The sequence below is a fragment of the Rattus norvegicus genome, chromosome 17 (assembly GCF_036323735.1).
Source record: "Rattus norvegicus strain BN/NHsdMcwi chromosome 17, GRCr8, whole genome shotgun sequence".
NCBI lineage: Eukaryota > Metazoa > Chordata > Mammalia > Rodentia > Muridae > Rattus > Rattus norvegicus.
In genome coordinates, this window is record NC_086035.1 from 65429923 (window position 1) to 65455518 (window position 25596).

At 40.6% G+C, this 25596-nt stretch overlaps 1 protein-coding gene across 11 annotated transcripts in view; it reads right to left on the minus strand.

Annotated features, from left to right (window-relative positions):
- The window catches only part of Dip2c (disco-interacting protein 2 homolog C), a 385401-nt gene that overhangs the window by 91212 nt on the left and 268593 nt on the right, over window positions 1-25596 (minus strand). For all 11 annotated transcript variants that reach the window (XM_017600567.3, XM_017600565.3, XM_017600566.3 and 8 more), the window contains 10 exons: window positions 24412-24609; window positions 18012-18103; window positions 15644-15754; window positions 10589-10712; window positions 10155-10264; window positions 9760-9862; window positions 7637-7701; window positions 3826-3919; window positions 3572-3691; window positions 2227-2341 (listed from right to left, as the gene is read on the minus strand). In XM_017600567.3, coding sequence (XP_017456056.1) covers window positions 2227-2341; window positions 3572-3691; window positions 3826-3919; window positions 7637-7701; window positions 9760-9862; window positions 10155-10264; window positions 10589-10712; window positions 15644-15754; window positions 18012-18103; window positions 24412-24609 — 1132 coding nt within the window. The remainder of the gene's footprint in view (window positions 1-2226; window positions 2342-3571; window positions 3692-3825; window positions 3920-7636; window positions 7702-9759; window positions 9863-10154; window positions 10265-10588; window positions 10713-15643; window positions 15755-18011; window positions 18104-24411; window positions 24610-25596) is intronic.

Below are 25596 nucleotides of genomic sequence, written 5' to 3' on the forward strand. Positions count from 1 at the left end.
GGTCAAGCACAAATGTCAGGTTATTCAGAGAGCACCTGTGGCACATTACTTGGAATGACTAGACTGTTGCCAATAACAAGCTCTACCATCCATTTAAAGTGGTGACAGTCATAATTTCTAGTTTGACAAGATTAAAAGGGTTTTATACTTTGCAATTTTTCAGGTTCATAGGCCTTTAATCTAGTTAATAATACAACAAAATCGAGAACATCACAGTTTTCTTAACTAAAAACAACTATTTGCAAAGGTTAAATTTCATTGTCAACTTCATTGGACATGAAATTACGTAGGCAAGAAACCTCTTGGGGGTACACGGAAGGGTATTTGCAGCAAGGTTTAACTGAGGAGAAAAGCTGGCTGAGCATCAGCATTCATTTCTCGAGGCCTCCTGAGCATGGGTGCAAAGTCACCTGTTGCCTCACACCCTTTCGTCACGCCTTCCCGCCCCAGTGAACTGTATGCTCCATCTGTGAGACAAAATCAACTCTGCCTTCCCTAGGCTGCTGTGGTCAAGTGCTTCGTCACAGCAACAAGGACAGTAAGTACTATACTCTTCGAGATTTTGAGGAAGTTCTATTTTTAATTTTTAAAAATTCCTTGACAATTTCAAACATATGTGTAATGTATTTTGGTTGTTTTTATCCTCCCACTCCCTTCCCTCCTCTCCTTCCCACTCAAGCTGAGATTCTTCTAAACAAATTCCCTGCCACTTTCATTTATATGACATACTGAATTTAATTAGGGCTGGAACACAGTCTCTTCTACAAAAATAAAGCACAACTCTGCTTTTGAACACCGAACCTCTTCACATCCTGGAGTACACATCCATTATCTGGAATAGAAACCCGCTTAGAGGTGGGCCCAAGAGCAGTGACAAGTAAGTTACAAGTCTCAAAGGCTGGTATGTTGTCAACACTTCCTTATGTTAGTGTTGATAGCATGAGAGAGGTCGGAGTGGTGACTGACAGCCAGAGCCAATTACTGATGCTGACTAGGTAATCCTTCCTCCTATCTATTTACAGGGCTTAGCCTTTCTCATTCCAGTAGAATATATCTTACATCTCCATAAGCACTTCCCTCCCTGTACTGTGCTGTTCTGAGGACTGCAGGCTGGAGTAACTTATGATCAATAGTGAATAATACTGCTTCCTGCAAAAGCACCTGAGGATACTCACCCCCAGGCTGTGCGATAGCTGCTGGTCTTCACAATGCTCAGAGCTCCAGACGTGCCCCATGCTACTCAACAGCTCAGAAAACCAAGGCCTTTCCTTCCCTTTCCTTCCCTTTCCTTCCCTTTCCTTCCCTTTCCTTCCCTTCCCTTTCCTTCCCTTCCCTTCCCTTTCCTTTCCTTTCCTTTCCTTTCCTTTCCTTTCCTTTCCTTTCCTTTCCTTTCCTTCCCTTTCCTTTCCTTCCCTTTCCTTCCCTTTCCTTTCCTTTCCTTTCCTTTCCTTTCCTTTCCTTTCCTTTCCATTTTTCTGTTTCATGTTTGGGGTATTTTTTTTCCCCTCAACAGATCTTACTATGTTGTTCTTTCTATGTCTAGCTGGCCTGAAAAAAAATCACTATATAGACCAGCTAAGCCTTGAACTCACAGAGATCCAGCTGCCTCTGCCTCCCACAGTGTTACCATTAATGTTATATGTTTCTATATCTGGCTAAGTTTTTTAAAGCACATTTTTCCATGGGACAGAAAGGAGAGATGAAAAAGAAACCACATATCCAAGGTCATGGTTAAATATTCACTTCATTCTGTTCCCAGATTAAAATTTTTATATAAGCCAATGAAAACTGAGTGCTGAAACCTGAAAGTCATGCCAACTCCACATCTTCCTATACAGCATATTCTAACAACTCAGGAAAGAGTTAAACTGGGGAGAACCAGAAATATTTTTTGAAGTAACCAATCTAGAAAATTCAAGCGAATCCATTCTTACATGTAAGAAAGAAATGAACTCACTTTAGAAAACTTGAAGCCTATTCTTTTTTGGGACAAGATTTCTCGGTCTAACTGACGCCACTATCCTGGAATCCACATTTTAGGCCAGGCTGGTCTTGAGCTCATGAGATCCACCTGCCTCTGACTTGTGAGTGCTGAGATTAAAGGCGTGTGCCACCACATCCAAGCTGAGGCCTATCATGCTCCCACTAAGCACTACCCATGTGACTGCCCCTCTTTCAGCTGCTCCATTACAACAGCTACATCGCATAACTGACATGACCCAGTACCTCCGGATTGCCACAGTGAGGGCCTCTGGTGAGCTGGCACAGGGACAGATGACCTCCTGTCGAAGGCCTTTACTCTGGAAGACATTGAGAAACGCATCACAAGAAGAAATAGACCCTGGAGGGAAAGAGGGACAATGGTCAGACAAACGTAACACTGTGACTGACTTAAAACAATCCCACAATAGAAAATTATTCTTGAAATTTGGATACAGACAGTATGGAGAACAAAACATTTACTACAATTATTTATGCTATATTGAAAGATATTTGCAAACCTTTAGAAAAGAATTTAAAACTAAAACTTCTACAGGTAAGACATTTTTGCTAACTAGTGAATTTACTTTATTAACTCCCTGAAACCTGGTCTACAATTTTCAGTATGCAGGTTCTAGAAAAATATCTCAATCAAAACAAAGGAAACTTCTCTTAAATGAATTTGCGTTAATTACTAAGATCCTATGAAATACATGACTTTCAAATACAAATTTACTTTAAGATCTGTGATGTGTATTAAAAATAATTAATTAGTTCACAGTCTAACCAATTGTTTTAAAAATGAAGGAATCATTTTTAAACTAAGTTATCTGTTTCTAAGTTCACTTTCACCCACCAGTCATCAGGAAAACATAGCCTGCTTTAGTTTACAAATACAGCTAAGCATAGTTTATAGATGATGTCAGAAACAGTCTTTCATTCAATTCTCTTCTGACTCATGCCTTCTGATATTATAGACTCCTATCAAAAAAACAAGTTATTTCAGGACATATAAAAGATATTTTAAAGAAATGTTAACTTATTTTATCTGAGCTTTAAAGTATTTTATAATGAAGTTTTATTAAATGAAAACTTAATTTACTGCTCAGTTGTACAGTAGACCATAAAATAGTACTTCCTGAGCTTTTAATTTTTTTTTTCCCCCGGAGCTGGGGACCGAACCCAGGGCCTTGCGCTTGCTAGGCAAGCGCTCTACCACTGAGCTAAATCCCCAACCCCACTTCCTGAGCTTTTATTCTATGCCAAAGTACTAGACTTGAAGATTGGCCCATTTAATCCTTCAGCATTATGATCTGACTACCACTGCAAAGTTTAGAAAACAAAACTCAGAAAGGAACTGTCTCTATAGAACCTGGATATTTCTTTAACTCAGGCCTACAGACTGTGAACACCTTTGTCCTTAACCACTGTTATCCTGTCTTTAAGGAGAACACTGCTTGGTTATTTTAAGATAGTCTCAACCAAGATACAGATTAGAAAAATCAAAGCATGAAAGTGACAAGAAAGGCATGTGGAACACAAGAGCTTTGCGGCTTCCCATCTTAGGATCTACAAGTGATGCTTCACTTACAGGGATTTGCTCCATCGGCCACTATTAACATGCGCAGGGAGGACAGGTTGACATCTCTCTGATCTCTGTGTGCTACAAGTGCCCAGTGCATGTCTCTTGATTTCACACAAGCCACTTTTGCTACAAAGGAAAATAGAAGTTATCATGTGTCACTGCCAGACTATGTGGAGCTGAAAAGGGCAGGTAATTGTGATTCATGGAGAATGGTGAATTATCTTGTCACCAAATCACCCGAAGGCCCGGGAGAGACCAACCTTTATACTGGCAGACCTTCTGGATCCAGGAGAGGGGGTTTACCTTCATCAGCGCGTATGGGATGCTGATGACGTGCATCATGTTCATGACACTCTGAAACCAACGGACGAACACCAGAGGTAAGCAGAGAGGTGAGGGTACAGGAGGAGGGGCTCACTGTTCGGATGCAGGGAAACATGTAGGCCAAGGCTCAGCAGTTAAAACACGAGCACTTCAAGGAGGCACTGAGGTTGACTAACACAAGAGGAGCTTTCAGAGGACCAGTGGGTGGCTGACTCAAGCTAGACTCAGTATTCTTAGGGTATATCCTGGTATAATCCTTTAAGACAAAGTGACCTCCTAGAGATTTGTACATCCTCTCTGTTCCTCAACTACTCCTGACAGAATCAATTCTAAGTCCAAATCATCTTCTTGTTAAAATCTTGTATTAAAAAGAACCCCCAATAGGCATTTTAACAAAGCCGACGCACAGGCTTGGGGAGACAGTTCAGTCAGCACAGTGCCTGCCAGGTGAGCCTAAGAACAGAAGTTGTGATCTTCCAACTCTAGGTAAAAAGCGGAACATGTCATGTGTCTCATTAACAGCAGCACTTGAGGGAGTGAGGGGGCACAGACAGGGGAAAACCTGGAGCTCACTGCCTAGCCAGCCTCATCCAATCAGTGAGCTTCAGCTTCAGAGAGGAAAAGACCCTGTCTCAAAAAGACAGACACATCAGACATTACCTTTGGCTTCTATACACACGTCATAGGAACTGCATATCTACACTTACAAGTACATACCACACATGCACAGGCACATGCAGTGAGCACAACATATACCATACATATTCAAAATATGGCATATTTATGAAAAAAATGCTCCTCACTGCAAACCAGGGAAATACAAGTCAAAACTACAATGAGTCATCGCCCCTTTCAGACCAGCTATTACAAAAAAAAAAAAAAATTAGTGAATGCTCAGAGAAGGCTAATCTCAGAGACTTGGTGGGAATGCACAGTAGTATAACCGTAATGGAAAGTGGCTTGAAGATTGCAACACACGAAACCCCTAAAACAAACAATAACTAGATAACTTCAGTGTGATCCACCAGGACCAACACTGGGTACATTTACAGAGGAACTGAAATCAGCACGTTGAAGATACATCACACTCATGAGCACACGACAGCACTATCTGTAACAGTCATGATACAGATTTAGCCTAGGTCTCTATCAATGGAAGGAAGGATAGAAAACATGTTACGTATATACAGTGGAGTATTTTGAAGACATAAGAATGAAACCCTGCCATGTGCTGCAATATGGGTATAATTGGAGGACTCTATGTTAATCAATGCTATTATGTTAATCAGTCAGGCATAGGAAGGGAAAATACTGCATGGTGTAATTTACATGTGGAATTAAAATGTTGGTCTCAAAGAAGAGGTGGATACAGTAGTGTTCTTAGGCTTTGGAATGTGAGTTCAGAGGGGATGAAAGGATTGTAAATGCACACAAGATACAGCCAGATAGAAGACTAACCTCTAATACCCTACACTTAGTCTTTGCCAAGTGACCAAGAGCGGTAACTTTGTAATCTCCATATTACAGTAGGGTAACACAGGTGGACAAGACTGATAGATCTGGAATAGCTACCAGTGGAATTCTGAGTGTTCTGATGCATGTTTCATGGCAACTGCTCTGCTTCCATGTTACCACATATTACATGTACTTAAAGGTCATGAGACTACTTCATATGTAATTGTTCAATTACAACATAAACAAACATAACTTTTTATAGTCTTTCATTCTAGAAATCCCATTCCTTTTCAAAGAAGAGTATAATAGCTGTCTCCAAGAATAATTTTGCTAGTTTATACACTATAAGGCATGCAACTATGGAAAGGTAACAGAACCACAGTCTTCCTTCCAGCCTTGCCAATGTACTTTGCGACTCTTCGACAGTTCCTTAAAGTGGAAGATAGAAACTGACTATAAAAAGGGTCAATGAACATAGGTTGTGATTAAGACTCAAGGGGTTTGCAGATATCTTAGATCTCCTGCATAGCCCAAGGAAGAACTGTAAACATCAAGCCAGTGCTTTCAGGATTAGAATTTGTGTACTGGGAATCATTGCTCCAAGAGGAGAAGCTCCAAATGAAAATGGAAAGACCACTGTATATCCCCCAGGAATGTGTTTCTACAGAACCTATGCAAACCCAGTTGCTCCTGAGGGGCTTCTTCCAACTGAGTTCTATGGTGAAGGAGCTCACACATCTCCAGGATGAGGCAAAGTGTGTGCTACAATGTGTTCAATCATTTGGCTTAAGGAGTCAACAAAAGGAACTCAAAAACTGCCAGGTACTGCAGACAGGAATGTAGAACATCAGGATTAAAGCATGCTGTCAACAAGTAAGCTACTTGAGCAGAACTGGCGACACTCTCAGAGAGGGCAGGGATACAGAAGGCAATGTATAATCAGAAGCAGGACATATGCTACTAGAGATACTAACTCTAATAATAACCGTTTTTGTTCTCATGGACATGACAACCACAGAACCACATGTATCACAAATGTAAGTAGACTTGATAGCAAGCCACATTATTCTTATGCTAAGTACAACAGGTAAGACTCATTCCCATTTGTCTCTATCAATAAATGAATTTTGCCAGGTCTCCTAGCTACTTGGGAGATTGAGGCAGGATGATTCCAAGTTCAAAGCCAATCTAGATAACTTACTGAGACCCTGTCTCAAAAATAAAACATAAAATAGTCAATCTATAATTCAATGGCAGCATGTTCAAAAATTCCTGCGTTTAATTTCCAGGGCTGAAAAGAGCTTCTTGGTCACATGGATATGATACTCACTAGAATCAAAGCTACAACAGGGGCAGAGCTTTGAATGCAGGTTTAATTCTCTAACCCTGACCCTGTGTTATCCCTTCTGTGTCAGCACACACTGGTGTGCCAACATTTCAAACCATTGTTCTGAATCTCTACATATAAAAGCATCCAGAGGTTAGAAGTAAGTCTTACACAGAGGCCAGAAGGGGTCAGAGTCACAAGCAGACTATAGGATAGTTACAAGTTCATGGAGCATACGAATAGTTGGCTTGTCAACAAATAACTATGATATGTACATTCCCAACAATTATGTAGAATTATTTGGGATTTCTACTTTAGAAAGTAAATGAAGTTTAAACCTAAGAAAGTTCTACAAAAACAAACAAGTCAGTCAAAATCACCCTCTGCATGAAATAGATGGGGAATCCCAATCAGGCATGTTTTGTGTTTCTTTTTTAAGTGCCAACACCTTTAAAAGCTAAGATTATCTCTCTACTAATGGATCCACAGCCAGCTCCACAATCACTTTTCAAGTGGCACTGATAATGAGCCAAAAATCTCTCAATAGTGCATCCTAAATTTCCATTTTAAGAAAAATCTAAAGTTCTTTCTCCCTTGACAATAATCTAGTAGCAGACTTCCTGGCTCTTAGAAAATAGTAAGAACATTCTACGTAGAATGGGAAAGCTATGCTGACAGATAAGGCAGCAACAACACCAACGGGAAACCTTCAGAGCCCAAAGTAGGGGATATCTATGGACCTTAGAAGGGATATTCTTATAGCTGATACCTCAGCGTATGGGTCCAAGATTCAAAAAAAGTTTTTCTGAGATGAGCTGCCTTTACTGTACTTTGCAGAAAGCTGGCTGAGTGGACAATATGACTCCTAACACAAGATTTCTTTGTCTATACTGAGGGAAAAGCTTTGACAGAAGTTGGGCACACTTGAATAAAAGACTCATGAGGCATACAGGGAGTTTACTTACTGTCAGTATGCCATGCCAGAGTCCCACATCCTTCTTGAAGTCTAGAACATTCACAATGGTTTCAGCTGTATAAAAGAAACAATTACAAGTTTTACTTGACATGATTGAGCAGCCTTAGTTATGTGCCAAGGAAAACCCACCACCTGAGGGGTCATCCTGGGTCTTAGAAGAATACCATCTCTCTCCACAGAGCCCTGCAGTCAGCTACAGACCACTAACAAGCACTGGCCAGGCTGGAGAGTATCTCCATGACAATATTCGGGCATGTAAGTGCACAGCAACAGCTGCCCACACATCACTACTGAAAAAGATCTACCATAGCAGACACAGTGGTACAGGCCTGTGATCCCAGCACCTGGGAGGCTGAGAGAAGATGATCACAACTTTGAAGCCAAGGCTGGACCACACCACCACCTCAAAGCTAGACTGGGCATAGAGTAAGACTTCTACTACTTAACAACACTCCCACCCCAACACAACATTACTTTCCTATTTATTCCCCACTTTCCTGAGATTCTTTTAATTTCTCTTCTGAGACCTTGTTCTGCTAACAGGGAAGCATGAAGGGTGAATTTTTGGCAGTGCACAGACTTGTTTTGTCATATGAGTGCTCTGTAAAGGTGGTGGGGGTGGGACAATGAAGAAGGTAAAACGCATCAAGACAGGGATGGTGTAATACTACAGCACAGGAATGAAAAGAAGTAGAAAGAGCAGGAAAAAAAGCTGTGAAAATAAGTTGTTGAAAATAATAATTTTCAAAGACCAAAGCAGTGATACTAGCTGCCCCAGCACTGAGGATTTGACCCTCATTTGACCTTGTTCTTATTTAACCGACTCAGTGGGCATTTTTGTCACCTGTACACAGGCTTCTGGACACTTCACAGTGTCCTAGGAACTTATCAGTGTGAGGTCTCATGGTCTCCTCATTCTGCCGGTCAATATTTACCCAAGGTTTAATCATTCTATTTCCTGCTCTCCTACCAGAGAAAAAAAGGGAAGTGGATCAGGAAGATTAATTAAAAATATCGATATCCAAAGAAAATACCCTAGATTCCTTTCTATAATTTAAAGTAAAAAATTATTGTTTATTCATGTATGTGTTTATATTTGCTTCTGACACCTAAAAGGTGACAGCACCGGACCTTTCAAGCATGTAGGTCAGTACACACAAGTCATTGTTTTAACAAAATAGTAATGGCGTTTAGAGGTCATGCTACTCCATGTGTTAAGTGGCATAACCATTAATAGAGCAAGTCTAGAGAACACATTATTCCTAAAAAGGGAAAGGACGAGGAAGGAGATCACATGATCAGCAGGAAAAAGGAAACTCACTTAGAAGTGAAGCTAGGGACCATTGGCTTCTTCAGGTCCCAGAAACGGATGTCAGTGTAAGGTTGACTGCTGTGACTATGCCCTCCCTGTGCAGGCAGTTGGGGGTTGCTTTAACTTTTCCTTCTGTGTCCACTCAAACCCATTATCATGGTTATTGCCACCCACTCTACCTCTGCTTCATAAGCGAAGAAAACACACCAGGAAAACAACAGTCTTCCAATAAAGCTTAAAAACCCTATTCTCAGAATTTCTTATTCAATAGTGAAGAGTGGGCTACAACATTGCATTTAAAGAGAAAGAGCTTCTAAAAACATAGAGCCATGTGCAGGTGAGGATGGTAGGGATTAGCACACGTGTACCAACTGTGAGATGAATCGCTCACTTCCAATCTGTGTGGTAAAAGTGCTAACACCTCTTCTGGGACTAAGCCTTCCAGGACATGGTAAATATTAAATGAGGCCATGGGCAGGGCTCCAGAGTGCACACAAGAAAAATGTCACACGAGGACAAAGTAAGAGTGTGTTATATAGAAGGATGGTGGAGCCCCACTGCCAAAATTCTCGCTGTGGACATTCAACTGCAGTTCCTGGGCCTATGTTTCTCCAGTGCAAGCTGAAGCACGAACTACTACTTAGTACGTTCACACACTGATGGACGGCAGTGGGCACAAACACAATGTTACTTTGATGGGTCCCAGTAGGAACCACACAAGCTGGTTTGCCATCGGCATCCCTGGTCAGTGGGACGTCTCCAAAAACCCAGATCCAAGGAAGTCTCAGGGCCTTCCATACCTTCTGTATAGCCGCAGGCCTGTGTAAGTGCCTGGCAGTGTGTCAGCAGCGCTATCCTCGTCACTGTCACACCAAGAACACTTCCGTCTTTACACGTCTTATACTGAAACGAGGCAGAAAATATGGAAAGGTGTTTTGATAAATACATTTCTGGTCCCCACTCAATACTTCTAGTTAATGAGACTCTGAGTTCTCACCACACTGCAACTAGTATAATGAGGTGAAACACAAATCTTTTTTTTTTTTTTTTTTCCCCCAGAGCTGGGGACCAAACCCAGGGCCTTGCGGTTGCTAGGCAAGCGCTCTACCACTGAGCCAAATCCCCAACCCGTGAAACACAAATCTTTTCCCAGTAATAGACACTTGCCTCTGTGGAAGGATGGCATCCATCTTACCTCAATATAAGCTGTGTCGTTATTAGCATCTTTGATGTGTGGAAACCAATCCCGAGGAGGTTTAGAGAGGTGTTTTGATTCTGTGACAAACCATAGCAGCTTTGGCCAACCTTGGAAATAAATCATAAATCCTTTTAAATAAATAGGACCCAAACAGCAGGGCTGTAGAATCTCTTTACCTAGTATTTCACAGCTTGCTCTCAAACACTTCAGACTACGTGGAGCCTCTGGTTCCCATATGTAAAATTGACAGTTATCATCAAGAGTGTTGAGGCACCACACGCTATACCATGTCACCCCACAGACTATGAGTTACCTGTACTATCAGAAATGTTGACAGATCAGAAAAGCTCTGGCCTGAACTCAATAGGACCAGTCTGTAAAATGGAAGATCTACAGAGGAAGTGTGTTCTCCCAGAGGCTCTGTGGCGTACCTTTGAACTGTGGGATCTCTCCTGTTGGGCTTTTTGGCAGTCCTTTGTGACAGGCATCACTAGTCAAGGCAACAGTTACTCCACAGCTTCCAAGCAAGAAACCTATCTGTTGGCTCCCTGCATCCTGAAAGGTGATCAAGGCAAGTTTAAAATCTAAGACAAAACTTTACTCCTAGCTAAAGTACTGCCTCATCTTGGGTATGTGGAAAATAACTGCCCTCTTCAAGACCCTTCCCCCACAACCCTCTGTGTGTGTGTGTGTGTGTGTGTGTGTGTGTGAGAGTGTTTGTGACAAAGACAGACAGACACACACACACACAGAGAGAGAGAGAGAGAGAGAGAGAGAGAGAGAGAGAGAGAGAGAGAGAGAGAAAGGCAGACAGACAGGCAGGCAGAGTGATTGACTGACTGACAGAGAGAGAGCGAGTGAGCTCACAAGCACGAGCTCCCACATTTAAAAAGCTGGGTAGGTAGGAATGATGAGAGGATTTGGGAGGGGTTAGGAAGAGGGAAAATGGCCAAAATATATTATGTAAAAATTAATAAACAAAGACAATGATCCTAAGGAGAGAAATTATCACATGAATACCTCACAACCTGATTTTCACACTTTCAAAGACTGGTTATAGAAGTGTCACACCTGGTGGGGTACAGAACCAAGAGAAATGTTTACTCAGAGTAATGACAACTAGAATCACCTTTTCCATCTGGCATACATCACGAATCAATGGAGTGACCAACACATGCTAAAATGTGCTATGGTTACAGGGTGATAACTCTAGAGAGACAGAAAGCCTAGGAAAGCACCAAGCTGCCAAGACTGAATGTCACCTTTCAGCAGATGTCACAGATGGGGCTGTCTCTGGCTCCAACAGCCTCAGGAGCTGCCCCCCTGTGTGAATTTTATTGCCACTGTATGCATCCTGCTTCTGAAAACAGATGATAAGCAGTCAAGACACCTAGATTCAACGTCCCCCCCATCAGCTGAGCTACTCTGCTGTAAAATCAGAGTCTCTGAGTACCCAGTATTGATGCAACTAAAACCATCATGGTGTTGAACAGTCCAGGCTACACCCAGAGTGACCCTATGAACAACCTTCAGGAAGACTGGCTTGTTGTATCTCCTGCCTGCTTGTCCAAGGAAATCACTGGGCAAAGCAAAGTGCTATCACCTAGGGTATTCATCAGCAGTAACATTTCAAAGCTGTTGTCTGCTAAGATTATACTTTTCCTAGTGTAGATTTAAAAGCTATAGTTTCCTTACATGGATTGTTTATGTGCTAAGTACGTAAGTAATACAACCCTGCAATGAGAGAGGTGGTGTGGCCCTCACTAGATGGGGTCAGTCCCCCAGTCTTGCAGACATTGTGGGGTACTTTTTATTGTTGCAATACTGTTTTCAAGTAAAGTCCAGATCAAACACCACTCAGCTGAAGAGGTGAGGTAGGCAGGCAGGAGAGGTAAGTTTTCAGCAGCAGGAAGTGAGTCAGGCATACACCACAGCTGTCTCCCAGTATGGAGTGACTGGGGTGGCATACAAATGTAATAGGTTATGACGCTCTGATCTTGGACCTAAAGTCAGGAGTGCACCTTTCCCTTTACTCCAAGTGTGTGTGTGTGTGTGTGTGTGTGTGTGTGTGTGTGTGTGTGTGTGTGTGCGTGCGTGCGTGCTAGAGAGAGACAGAGACAGAGAGACAGAGACAGAGACAGAGAGACTTATTAGCCCCAAACAATAAATCTGTATACATATAGACCTCTAAAAGCTAAAAACTTAAAGTTGAAAGAGCATTTGGTAAGTATTTATGAATTCCTGGGGTGTTCAATCCTCAGTATTGAGAGAATTTTATAAAGAGAAAGCATGAGAAGTGGGGAAGGTGGGAGAAGAGAATGGCAGCAGGAGGAGGAGGAAGGATGGTGAGGGGGAGAGAAAAGGGAGGAAGAGAACTATGCAATATAAAAGGGGCTACACATTAGTTTCAGACCAACTCTGCCAGGTCACTCACAGCCCACTTGGGGTGACACCAAACACACATGCCAGAGCCAGCTTCCTCCACAGCCTTCTATATCCAACATCTAACCAAGATGGTAGATGAGGTGATGAATTATCAGACCACATCAAAACAAAGGTCAAGAAAAGACCCTAGTGGTCCTCAGTCTCTGCTTCTGACTCAAGGACAAGATAAACGGATAATAAGCCACACTGCAGCAATGGCTTCCTATGGTCTACAAGGTCTCTAGAAAGGTATCTGCCTCCATCTGGCTAGATGAGAGGCCAAACCACAGAAATAGTCACTGTAATTTAGGGACATAAAATGAAATAAATCCTCCCAGACATACAATCTGACCATGACATCATTTACCCAGGTGGTTTCTGTCTCAGGTTAAGCAGACTCGCAGACATACAGAAGGGAGCACAGGCAGGCTGTGTTGCCATCATTCCCACCCCCACATTAAGAACATCACATCGAAATTGGTAATTTTCCCCTTGTTTAAGAAAAGCTATACCAAACTAAAATTCAAATATTCTTTTTTTTTTTTTTTGGTTCTTTTTTTCGGAGCTGGGGACCAAACCCAGGGCCTTGCGCCTCCTAGGTAAGCACTCTACCACTGAGCTAAATCCCCAGCCCCAAATTCAAATATTCTTAATAATTTCCAAAAATTTCTCCAAGATAAAAAAGGATGATGGTAGATGAGTTGGGGGAAAAAAAGGATAACGGAAAATGTTACTGTTTAGAAATTCCATTTGTATGGCCTCTGTGAACTCCTGACATCATATCAAATTTTCCTCATCATGACTAAGATAGATATATCAATTAATGTCTTTTCTGTTATCAATTTTAGGTGTGTTTACAATGGAAACCTTTAAATATACACAGAGATAAGAAAAACATTCTAATGTGTAGATCATCCAATGTTAGTAAGTTTTTGATCATCATTAATTATCCTTAGTATGCAAGTGGATATTCATAAAAATGTTTATACTTAAGGAACCCAGCATAGGATACACACACACACACACACACCATATCCACCAATGTACAATATCACACATGAATACATGTTAGGGTGATACATGTGCCCAAATACATATTTATATGTCCATACACTTTAAGGAACACTCACATACCATATATTGGCATTTAAGAAAGAGAATTCCAGGGGTCTGCCTTACTGTGTATGCAAGGACACTTCAGCCAAGATACCCTTGCTAGAGGAGGCCTTCCCTCACCCTGGCAGTCACCTGCTCATCTCCTTGTAGCTCTTAGTAGCTCTACTTCTATTTTCCCTCAATTCCTGTGGCTCAAGACCCCAAGTCTACTGAATACATCTCTCAAAATGCCTCTCTGTTCACCTAAGGTGGTGAACATGTAAGACTCTGACATTACTCCTTCCAGAGGTTCATCTGAAATGGTATTTGAAATGTTGCCATCTTTTGTTTCTAGACGGTGTTTCATTCAGTAGCCCACTTTGGCCTCATTGAGCCCAACCCATCAGGTTTCAGTATCCCTACTGCTGGGACTGCTGCAAGTGCCACATACTCCCCCCCTTTGGAAATATTTACTAACACAACCAACCAATCAACTATGACATGAACTCTTTGGAGCAGGCCAGATACCCTTGATAACAGACAAAATGTCTCAGGCAGCAACAGACACCTGTGGCTGTTATGCAGCCATTCAAGTTACAGCAAGCCTGTTCTGTCCTGCCATCACTGGCATACACAGTCAGAGTCTTCATTCTGTCAGCCTGGCTGGGTCTTTGTGATTCCTATCCCTTTGTACCCAGACCATCACACTTGTGGATAACCTTTGTTCAAGGACATCTTGGCATAACCTACTTTTCACTTTAGCAAATCCACTTGGCTGACAGAAATATATACAGATTCAGATACCATGAGATAGTGATAAACATTTTCCTGATGTACACTGACAAAGCTGTAGATTAGCTTTTTCTTGTCCCCCTCACCTGTTGGTTCACCAACTTCTCTTGATAAAATGCCTAGATGTTTCCTTTTCACTACCAGGATTATGAATGAATGCATGCATGCATGCATGCAAGTCACTACTTAAGGCATTCAATGAGATTTAGGATTAAGAACAAGGACTGTTCAGTAGGGCCTTTTGGGCAGCTCCAGTGGCCACTGAACAGATGGATGCAAGGATTTGGCTTTCCATACTTTTTTACTCATATAATTGTGTTATTTCACTTCCACTTGTACCCAGGGAGAAGAGTCCGGTAAAAGTAAGAAAACTGTGTATAGGCCAACAGGCTGTGTTCTATAGGCACAGGCAGGAAAGAAAGTTCCACAGAACTGTTAGGGAAATGCAAATTAAAACTGCAGTGAGGTTACTTCACACAAACAGGTGAACAGTAACGGGTGAGGACAAGACTGTGATCCTAAGAAATGGTGTAGCGATTCCTACAAACACCAACAGCCAAACTCCTCAGCCTTGATGACTGCACACAGCAAATCCTATTAGGGACTGCCAATTAGCCTAGTGATTATATAGTTATACAGGATGAGCTCCTTACTAGCCCCACAGTTAGAAAACACAGTAAAGATAAGATCAAGTTAAGTCATCTTAACTAGAGAATAAGATATGACCAATCAGAAGCGAACTGGGACTTGACAAGGTCAAGACAACTAAACACAAGCCAGAACTGCCACCCACAATCTAGAGAGATCAAAGATCTATCATGTACCGGCTTTCTAAGCAATGATACTAAGGAGTGAGAAAATGGTTCTTAATAGATTCAGATAAGACAGGTCCATGCTACGCTACCAAATAAACTTAAGCTTCACCTTTGAGAAGTCACACACCTGCAGATGAGACATGCTGTGTATGTGTGAATAATTGTTCTCACAAATAGGTCAGACTAATGAAAATCTGGTCTCAGCCTAGAGACAGCAACAACATGTCACTGCCCTGGCACAGCAAAGATAAAAAGCCATTTACAAAACAGTAGTCTACACATTCTCACCCAGCACATTCAATTGCCATGAATCCTGACACTTTCCTCTAATAGAGCTTAATGAAAAAGTAAGTTCTTTACCTTTCTTGTGAGTGGCACTTCAATGGGGACAGGAACAACTTCAGCCAGCAAGCAACCATAGAAGGCCACCATGAAAGCAGCAGGGTCATTGTTTGGGAACACTAGCGCCACCTGGAGATGTGCAAGACACAAAGCTGAGACAACGTAGGACTTACATTTTCGAAGACAATAGAATGAAAAATTTAAGTCCCCAGCACAGTGTACAGGCTGGCCAGTCAGATCAGTGCTTAGGAGGCAAAGAACTATAAATTAAGAGTGACCACAGGCTGCAGAGCAAGAATCTATCTCAAAAGTGATGGATGCTAAGAAAAAAGGTTTTATGTAAAAAGAATAACAGGAGATATTTTAATAAGCACCCCATACTTTTTCTTCAACTTACATGGAAGGGAAACATTAACAGATGCCAACTATACCCCCATACCAGACAACACCTTATTTTATTGTTTGCTTCTTATCTTTCTCAGCCACATAATTTTCATATACAAAAAAAAAAACCAAAAAAACCCCAAGCCAGTGTACATAATACATGGATTTTCGCTGTTTTCACTGGTCTATATAAATAACTGCAAGTTCTGAAATAGTTCTTACAACTAAAATTAAATGTTTATATAATTCTTTACTGGGTATCTGGGCAAATGCTTACAAGCTAGACCCAGTTGGACTTAATTCAGATGCTAAGTTACTTCTTAGTTCTAGGATCTTATGCACAATTTAGGTGTAAGTCATAGTTCCTTATATGGGAAAAAGAAAAGGAGCAACAACAAACTGCAGCTGACTGTCCTGGTAAAGTTCAAAGGACAGAGTTTACAGAAGCATGATACATCACATGCACTACCAGTAATCCTCATATTACCAATCCTGGCATAGTCTCTTAACACTGAACATGTATGTTTTCACTGCCTACTACTATAAGTATTTAATTGTCCCTGGTCTTCCCTTGTTCATCCAACCTGCCCAGTTTAGCCAGTCCGAGAGTAGATTATGACCCACCACATAATCCTGGGTGTAATTTCTAAATAGGTTTTCCAACACTCTAACAACATGGCCATATCCTTAAGTTTTTCCTCTTATAGATTCCTTTTCATTTTCCACATCTACCTTTTTATGTCTTGCTATTATGTTCCCTGGAATTTGTGCTTACTATATTTGACACAGAGATTTCTTGAAATGTTTTCATATTTTTGGTATATATTTGATGTTTTAAATGTGTTTTCTTTATATTCATAGGTAATAAATATTTGAGCCAATTCCTCCCTCCATGCCTTTGAAAAGAACTGAGACAGTTTTGGTATGGATATAAATCCTGAGAAATGTGTTAAGTGGTTTATAATTAAGTATCAGAGAATGTACTCATGCAAACTAGAAGGGTGATGACACTTCACGAAGCAGTATCTTCTGGGATGGTCACCCTACGTGGAGACTGTCTTCGAATGTCAGTATGTGGTACATGACTATTTGCAGCACAGCCAATTTCATGTTTAACCTATCCCAGCACTGTCAAGTGTTACTGGAATTCACTGGCTTTAGGAAGTTTTGGTTGGGTGGTTCGTTTTCTGTTTGTTTGTTTATTTAATAGAATCCCACTGTGCTCTTCAGGACTCTGCCTCTGTTTTCACCTAACTCCTCTAACATGTTGCTACACCTACAGTGTTAACTCTTTACAGACCCTGGGGTCTATTTTCACAGGCTCATGAATCCAAAGATTTAGCACATAGGCATCATTTCTATACTTTCTTATTCTGGAGTTCCAAATGATTCTTTAAAAATGTTGTAAGTGGGGCTGGGGGTTTAGCTCAGTGGTAGAGCGCTTGCCTAGGAAGCGCAAGGCCCTGGGTTCGGTCCCCAGCTCCGAAAAAAAGAACCAAAAAAAAAAATGTTGTAAGTGGCCTTAATAATTCTGGTAAAAACATTTAGATAAGATAGTCTAGTATATTTAAAATCTAAGATAAATAGGCTTGCACAAAAGGATACTGATGGTAGTTATGAAGCCAGGAGCTGTATCTTAAATTTAGCCATGCTGGGTATTTTGCAATACAGGAAAGGTGCTGGGAAAAAAAATAAGTTCTGGATTAAATGATTTCTTTTTTACATGGATTAAAAAACCAGCTAGAACAACCAGGAGGAAAGAAGAAGATATATTTGAATGTGTAAACATATTAACAGAAAGTAATTTTTTGAGACCAAGTTTCATGTGTATCTGCCTTCATAACGCAGTGTGTGTTGGTAGCATTTTTTCATACAGGTAGGCTCATGAAGAAGCAAGACACAATTGTATTCCTTCCAACCTTACTCTACACAAAGGAGGAAGAACAGGCTGAGTTCTGGAATCGGAAAACAGAGGTTACCTAGTTATTTGAACCTCACTTACCCTGTCTCCAGGCCGTACCATAGGTTCTTGCTTTGTACCTAATTTATGTAGAATGTTGTAAGCAACCTTCATACTTCTTGTCCATAGTTTGCCTGTTGATATAAAGCATAAACATACAAACAACTTAACAATACACACACATTTTCAACTATGTTCTACTGTGAATGTACAACTAGCATTTTGGCGTCTAGTTCATTCATCTATCCCACTCAGTAGATGTGGTTGGAAGGGAAGTGTCATGTGGAAAACTACTGACATCAGGGGGCAGGGATGAAAAGACTATAAAACTCAAAGCTAAAAATGCACTCACAAGTACTAGAAATTTAAAAAAACAGCAGGGGGCCGGGGGGGGGAGACACACACACAGAGACAGACAGAGAACAGAGAGAGAGACAGAGACAGAGAGATATAGGGATATGGGGATGGAGGGAAGAAGGGAAGGAAGGAGGGAGGGAGGGAGAGAGGGAAAAGAGATTGGAAATTTTAATTTTAGCCTGTTTAGCCTGCCTTACACTTGGCCTATGACAGGGAAGAAGTTGATTGGGCATGAGTCTTAGTAGTTAATAGTATACAGCTATGGGAATGGGAGGGACGGTATCTTGAAATATCCTCTCTCACAGACAAACTTTACCCAAAAAAAATTGTTTTTATTTTAAGCCTTCAGCTTAAATTCCTAGAATAAGGTCTAAATACGTACTAAAAGCTGACACATTACCAGAGAATCAGAACCAGGTCTTAACATCTTAATCTCTGTTCGTGTGTTAAGCACTTACTGCAAAGTTACAGGAATCTTTAACTGCCATCTTTGTACTAGATTAAGCAGGTGCAAGGGGGCCCAGTGAGAGGTTTCACAGATCTATCAGGGATATCAATCTGTTATAAATGTGTGCTCTCTTGGGCAACTGCAATGAACACCAGCTGTATAAAAATGGCTCTGACACATCACTTAAACCCTGATTCCCTCCAAGTTGTAAACTTCTCAGAGTGGACATTTTCTAATCTCAGGGTTTGAAACTTGGAAGAAGAACCTTTGCACTTAAAGTGCAAGTTTTTGTAATTTTAAAATTCTGAACTCTAGAAAACAATTCTAAGTGGAATACGAATGTAAATTTGGGTTTAAGATAATTTTCTCTTTTCTGAAAAGTTTCAACAAATTTTATTTAAGAACAAAAACAAACTCTGAAGGACCTTCATATTTCAAGCCTTTATCCTGCACTCATAGATGTCCTGGTAATCCTAAACAGTGTGAAATAAAAGCAACTTCAAATCTAAAGAGCGTTTTTGCATTCAGAAGGTATTTTTTCTAGCACAGTCAAAGACACTCAGCTACTGAGAGCTTTCAAAATAAATCAAGGTTCTAGACAGTGTATTCATTTAAAAGACTATAACACAGATTAATCTAACTGTGTCTCAATATAGTCCATGTCTAATTTTCTTCAGGTGAACAGAAATTCCCTTGGTTTATAACACAGTTTTTACTTAAAAAAATTAACTGAATTTGAAAACAAAACAAAAAACCTGAATTTGTTTTATTTCCTGTCAGAACTGGAGCTACCTGAATTAATATTGTTGCTATTCTCCATCCATCTACTTGTCTGCCCCCTTTGTGGATAGCAAGCTAGGAGAGTGTTTTATCTTTCACTGCTCTAATCTCAGGACAATTCTTGATTCTCAGTATATGCTAAACACTTTTGGGAGAGTTCACTAATGTCACAGGCAAGAACCAATTAAGTCCACAGTCATGGTATGCAGCTTAATGTAACTCGTCAGTATTTCATTACTCGATATTAAGATTTCATTCGTGCTCTCTTCCTCATCTCAACCCCACAGATCCTTAAAGTCATTTGATATCTCACTTGGGGAGTTCACTTCTCTATCAGTGGTCATCAGTTTGTGAGAAACAATACAGGAGCAATGTTTTTCCACCATAAATAATTTAAGCCTTTAAACCTTTCTTACTGTGAACAAAACTGGGAAACTATTCTAGCTGAATAATTACATTTTGTTGTCACTGAATAAAATGAAAAGCAATGTGTTATAAACAAACCAATCAATTAAAACTATTACAGTTTGCTAATGCTTTAACTTCATTTTCGGCTAGGACAGTGGGGGGTTGATGTCATTATATACTCCCACACTATCTAGTTTTACATAGAGTCTCGCAAAACTACAGAATCACACTTTGAGCAAAAATTCTTGAAATATACTTAGAATTTTTACATCTTGTAGTTTTCAGAGAAAAGGAGTAAGTCAAGTGCCAGTATAAATCAAAGGGGAATAAGCACTTCTTAGAGTGGCTGACAAAGACTGGTTTCTTCAGCTTCACTTGGATTTGAATGACGTCTAAGCTACTTACTGAGATGGTAACTGCAGAGAAAGGGCACGAATGAATATGGAAGGGGTAAGTGGAAAGGCTATCTGGTACATTCCTCACTCCGGCAGCTAACTCTGACACACTTGAAGTAACTCAGAATGGATCAGGAGCTCACCCTTTTCTGAGGAGCTACTGGCAACTAACTGGAACAGAAGAGTCCATTTCCTTCAAGGATTCAGACGCTACCCATGCTCCAGTAGATGGTCCTACAGCCATGCATATACACATAGCACTAAGTAAACTGACTCAGTGGGTGCTGGGAGGAAGAAACGAGCACATTAAAAGTTCTGAGTAAGAAGGGGTGGTGGAGATAGAGAAAGAATTGAAAGGCAAAGACTGGAAAATAGATTTGAAAAATACATTACATGCATGTATGGATATTAAATATTTTAAAATAAAAGGAAAAATAGAAACATTTATATAGTAGAAAAAAAGTGTGCTTATGGCATCCTAACAGGAGAAGGAAAGACAGGTGAAGATGGAGGGATCACCAGGTGAGAGGAGGAAGGGACAGTGTGTAGCCTGCTTACTCTCCACAATTAGGATTATGGCACTTTATCTGCATTTTCTACTACATATTCTAAGTTTCTCAGCTGAGAATTCTGCTGCCTCAGGACTTAATAGAAAATTAAATTTGGGGGCTGAAGGGAAGCTTGAAGACTTTAAATACTAGAGTCCTTCAATTATACCATTTTTTTCGGGCATTAGAACAACTTAAATTCAATGAGCCTTGTTCTCCCTGTATTTTCTAAGAAATAACCAGGCAATTTGTGGTTCATGTTTTTGGTTCCCACAGAGATAATATTCATCTATAGTATTCATTGTGTCAGCTAACAATTTTATATTATGTACTGATAAGGTATGAGCTTAGATTTAAAATATCTTATATTTAAAAGATCTTACTTTCTAAAATTTTTTAACAAGCAAAAATGAAGATTGACCCATAGCATATGACTGACAAATAATATTAAATACAGCAAATAGAAATACAGTAAAATGTACGTGACTTACCAGCAGAAGTTACAACATTTTGGGTACAGGTATGATGCATACATAAAACTATGTACCCCTCAAAGCAATTCTGTTTCTTGTACCTCAAACTTATCATAGCCTTACCCAAAGGGCAAAGAGGCAAGCACTGGTTTCCTCGACAACTGGTCACCAACAAACAAGGGCGGCAGTTTTAATCCATTGGTAAGCTTCTTCAGAAGTCATTTTTATTCAATTCTGACTTCCCAAGCCAGAGTACTGTACCATTGTACAACACAAACTTAAGACACCTTCGTCAATGAATGCAGGCCACCAGAATGCACACAACTTCTGGGACAAACACAAAGCCTGGTGCTAGGGTCCCTACCTCCCAGTCCGGTAACTGTTGGAGCCATCGCTGTAATGCTGCAGCAATCCCAAACATAATCAGCACTCGGGATTAATGTGGACAGGCATAAGGATCACACAGAAATGTCTCCTCTTTTTAACTGAATAAAACCTTTTTCTAAGAGCATACTTTAAAAAAAAAAAACCAGCGAACCTTATGCTAAATCACAGATAATATTCTTTATCTATTTTAAAGCACTCAATGTAGCCACAAATATAAAGAAATTGTAAAAAATATACTGCAAAACCTACATACTCAAGCCCAAATCCCATTTTGGTACCTGAAATGCACAAGTGCCCCGGGGCCCAACTCTCCAAGTGTTTGGCTCTCCCTGGTTCTATTACGGAGTATCTGGCTCCTAACCTTGATGACTGATTTAAAACTCAAGCTCTTTCCTCATAATTATCCAACATGTTTAAGCCAAAGTTTAAAAAAAAGAGAAAAGCACTTTCTAATGTCGTAGACGCAGAAGTAAAGCGAGCCATTTGTTCTTGTGGCTATGAAGCTTAAATCCTTGTAAAGCTGAAGCCGGTATTATGAAAATAGCTGTAATCTGTTTTCTCCATGGTTACACAACTAAAAGCAAGGCCTCCCTGGAGTACAGCCAGTATGCGCAAAAGTTTAGTCTGGGTTAAGGAGACTGTGAGAAGAGCTAAGGGAAATCTGTTTGTTTGGCTTTCTGTACTGTATATCCAAATTTTATTGTTTCTGAGTGATAGAGGTCCAAGTGGAGCCAATCAAACACAATCATAAATGCCATGAATCTGAATAAAAGATTAAAATCTCTCGAGTTTAAAAAGTCACAATTCTAAAAGTAAATTTCCAATGTTGAAATCCCAAAGGGCAAAATTCTGATCTCTCTGAGAGAGTAGAGGTAGACTTTGTCAGAGGGACGGATTGAGGATCAAGGTCTGGGATGGGTTAGTCCACTTAGATGCAGGATAGCAGCACATGACGCAGAAGAAATACCTAGAAATCTGGTCAAACATCTTCTTGGATATGTCTGTGAAGTTGCCCAGAGATCAGTGTGGGTCTGAACAGACCAACTAGGGATGGTAACCCTTGATACTAACTGATACCAACTAGGGATGGTAACCCTTGATACTAACTGATACCAACTACCCAGCTAGGAGACCAGAAAGAACTTGGCAGAAAGTGAACTGCTCTTTCTCCGGGAACTAGAAAGAAGTCTTTCTTTGCTACAGCAGAGATTAGAATCCCAGGTGTGGGAGGAGGAATTAGCTCACTGGAAGTATGTGAGCCTGACATGCACACAATCCTAATTCAACCCCTACCAGAGCAAAACAATGGCATAAAGTAAACACAAGTCCAGAATCGGTAGCCTCTGGACTCCCAAGAGTCAGCAGACTTTAGCTTCCTACTGTTTAGAAGCGTCAGCATTACTTTGTATAATTTGGTGTGCTGTATCTCTTACTGTTGTGCTGCTCTTATTCCAGTAATGGGATACAAATGACACACCGTGCAGACAGCTCTAACTCATTTTATGCATTTTTGCCTCTGCAAAGGTACCTATTGTTTGCATATGTAAATGTGATTAAATTTCCTGGAATCAGTAATTGTCCTCATTATAAACTTGTACTCCTCTATGATAAAAATTCCCCAGACCTTAGCTTTCTGCTGACTATAAACATAACACTGACCCAAATGGCTTTGATCAACCTTGTCAGAAGGCTGGGGCTATCCACCATGGCAGTACCGAGGACCGGGTCATAGAGCCGGATGTGTGTAATTGCCAATGCTAGAGATACACATGCAGACCTTTGCTTTCTGACGTAGCTCTTTATGAATGCAGCCATCTGCTTGTAAGTTTACGTGACTTGTATGAATAAACCTGAGTGTTTAGCTTGGCAAAAAATGTTTCTGTTCTTATATATATTTACTGTAGAAAGTGGCCCATGAACTATAATGCCAACATTTTCCTATCTTTCTACTATAAATCTCTATTTAAAAATGTAAGCAAAGCCAGGTGTGGTGCATGCCTTTAATCCTGGCATCAGGGAAGCAGAAGGTGAGTGGATCTCTGACAGGTTCAGGCCATCCTGGTCTACATAGCAAGTTATAAGGAAGCCAGGGCTGCATAGAGAGACTGTCTCAAAACCACACACACACACACACACACACACACACACACACACACACACACACACACGCATAAAATGTCATCTATAGAATTTTAAATGTTTTTCCATAACTATTTTTTGAAATTTAAAACTTCTGGGATGTTAGACTTCAGGAGTTTCCATCATCTTTTGAGTTAGCATCTGGGAATACAGCATAATGGTATTCTGAGGAATTATGACTCAAATCTAGGCCCAAAGGCTTGATAGATACTTTGTACTGATTACCAATGAAAGCATTCATTTGAGAAAACCAAGATCAAGTGTCAGAGTTACAATCATAGCTTTATATATCCATTTCTGGTTTTAAGTTAAAAAATAAAGTAAGAACTCCTCTATCAATACAATTTTTTATGAAAAATTTCTTTAAATTTTCATCTACTTTTAAGCCAGAAACAAGCAAGGCAACACAGACATAATTAGCCACAGAAGATGTATGGCCCCTTCAACAGGGGTCTGTGCAGGGAAGGCCGAGGTCCAAGAGTGAACCAAGTGGCATTATGGGATTACCGTAAGTGAGGATGTACAGGGGTTTGCCATTTGTGTCCATGGTAGTCAGGCAGGGAGCCTTCGGAGAGATGGTCCCCCATCGTTGTAGTGCAGCTTCTAAAGAGGGTGGCCAGTTTGTGACGACTCCCAACTGCTCCCCTCTTGTGGCCAGCATCTGGGCGCCCTCTGGCTTTGGTTGGTTTGGATCTGGTTGTTGAACTAAATACATTTAAACATACAATATTTTTAAGAAAAAGATATCCATTTAGTGTTTTTTTTTTAGTTGTTTATAAAATATCTAAGAGACTGATACTGAAGGCTGATGGCAAACATGCTTTCCTAAAGTCAAACCACTGGGTTTTTACAGTTTCCAAGGTAACAGGGAACAGGGGACTTAGATAGGTGTGAGAACATTTGTAAGTAACACACAAAACTGAACCACATACCTAGAGTCTCACATTTAAATGCATGGGTTTAAAGTTCTAATTGTTAGCACATGGTATTCAAAACTCCAAAAGGCTCAGCTCTTACATTATACTTTTCCCTTGAATGACAAGATATAGGCAGAAATCTACAAATACTCTGAGTAACAAAAGGACAGTAAAGGGACTTTCAAGAGTAAAACTCAGGCCTCATCATAGAGCGCAGACTGCTTGTTTAGTTTAGATAGGGGTGAAGTAACATCATCTCCCCTATTTCTAGAGAAGCGTTCTCTCAGAGATTGAGGTGTCACCTCAACCTGTCATCTGGAAAGTCAGCAGAGCCTTCCATAAATTTTATTATATTTTTCAATTTTCATGTGCATATTTGCATTGTGTGCATGTGTGTACATGTGGATGTGTGGTCATGTATACATGTGAGAGTGCATTTGGAGGCTGGAGATTGATGTGAGGAACTGTCTTCCATCATTCCTCTCATTCATCGAGGCAGGGTCTCTCAGTCAAATCCAGAACTAACAGATGAGGTTAGTCTCGCCCAGCAGCTTTCTCTGGTGATCTTGTCTATACTTTCCCAAACTGCCTTTTGTATGAGTTCTGGGGTCTGAAATCCTATCCTCACACCTGTGCCGAGCACTTCTTCCTGCAGTCATCTGTTTCTCCACCCCTCTGCTGAGTCTTAACTTCAATAAAGAAGACACTTGGGTTTGAGCCAACAAAAGATCTCTTCTGTTCAATTTTGTTTCAAGTTGTCTAGTTCTAACTGAGG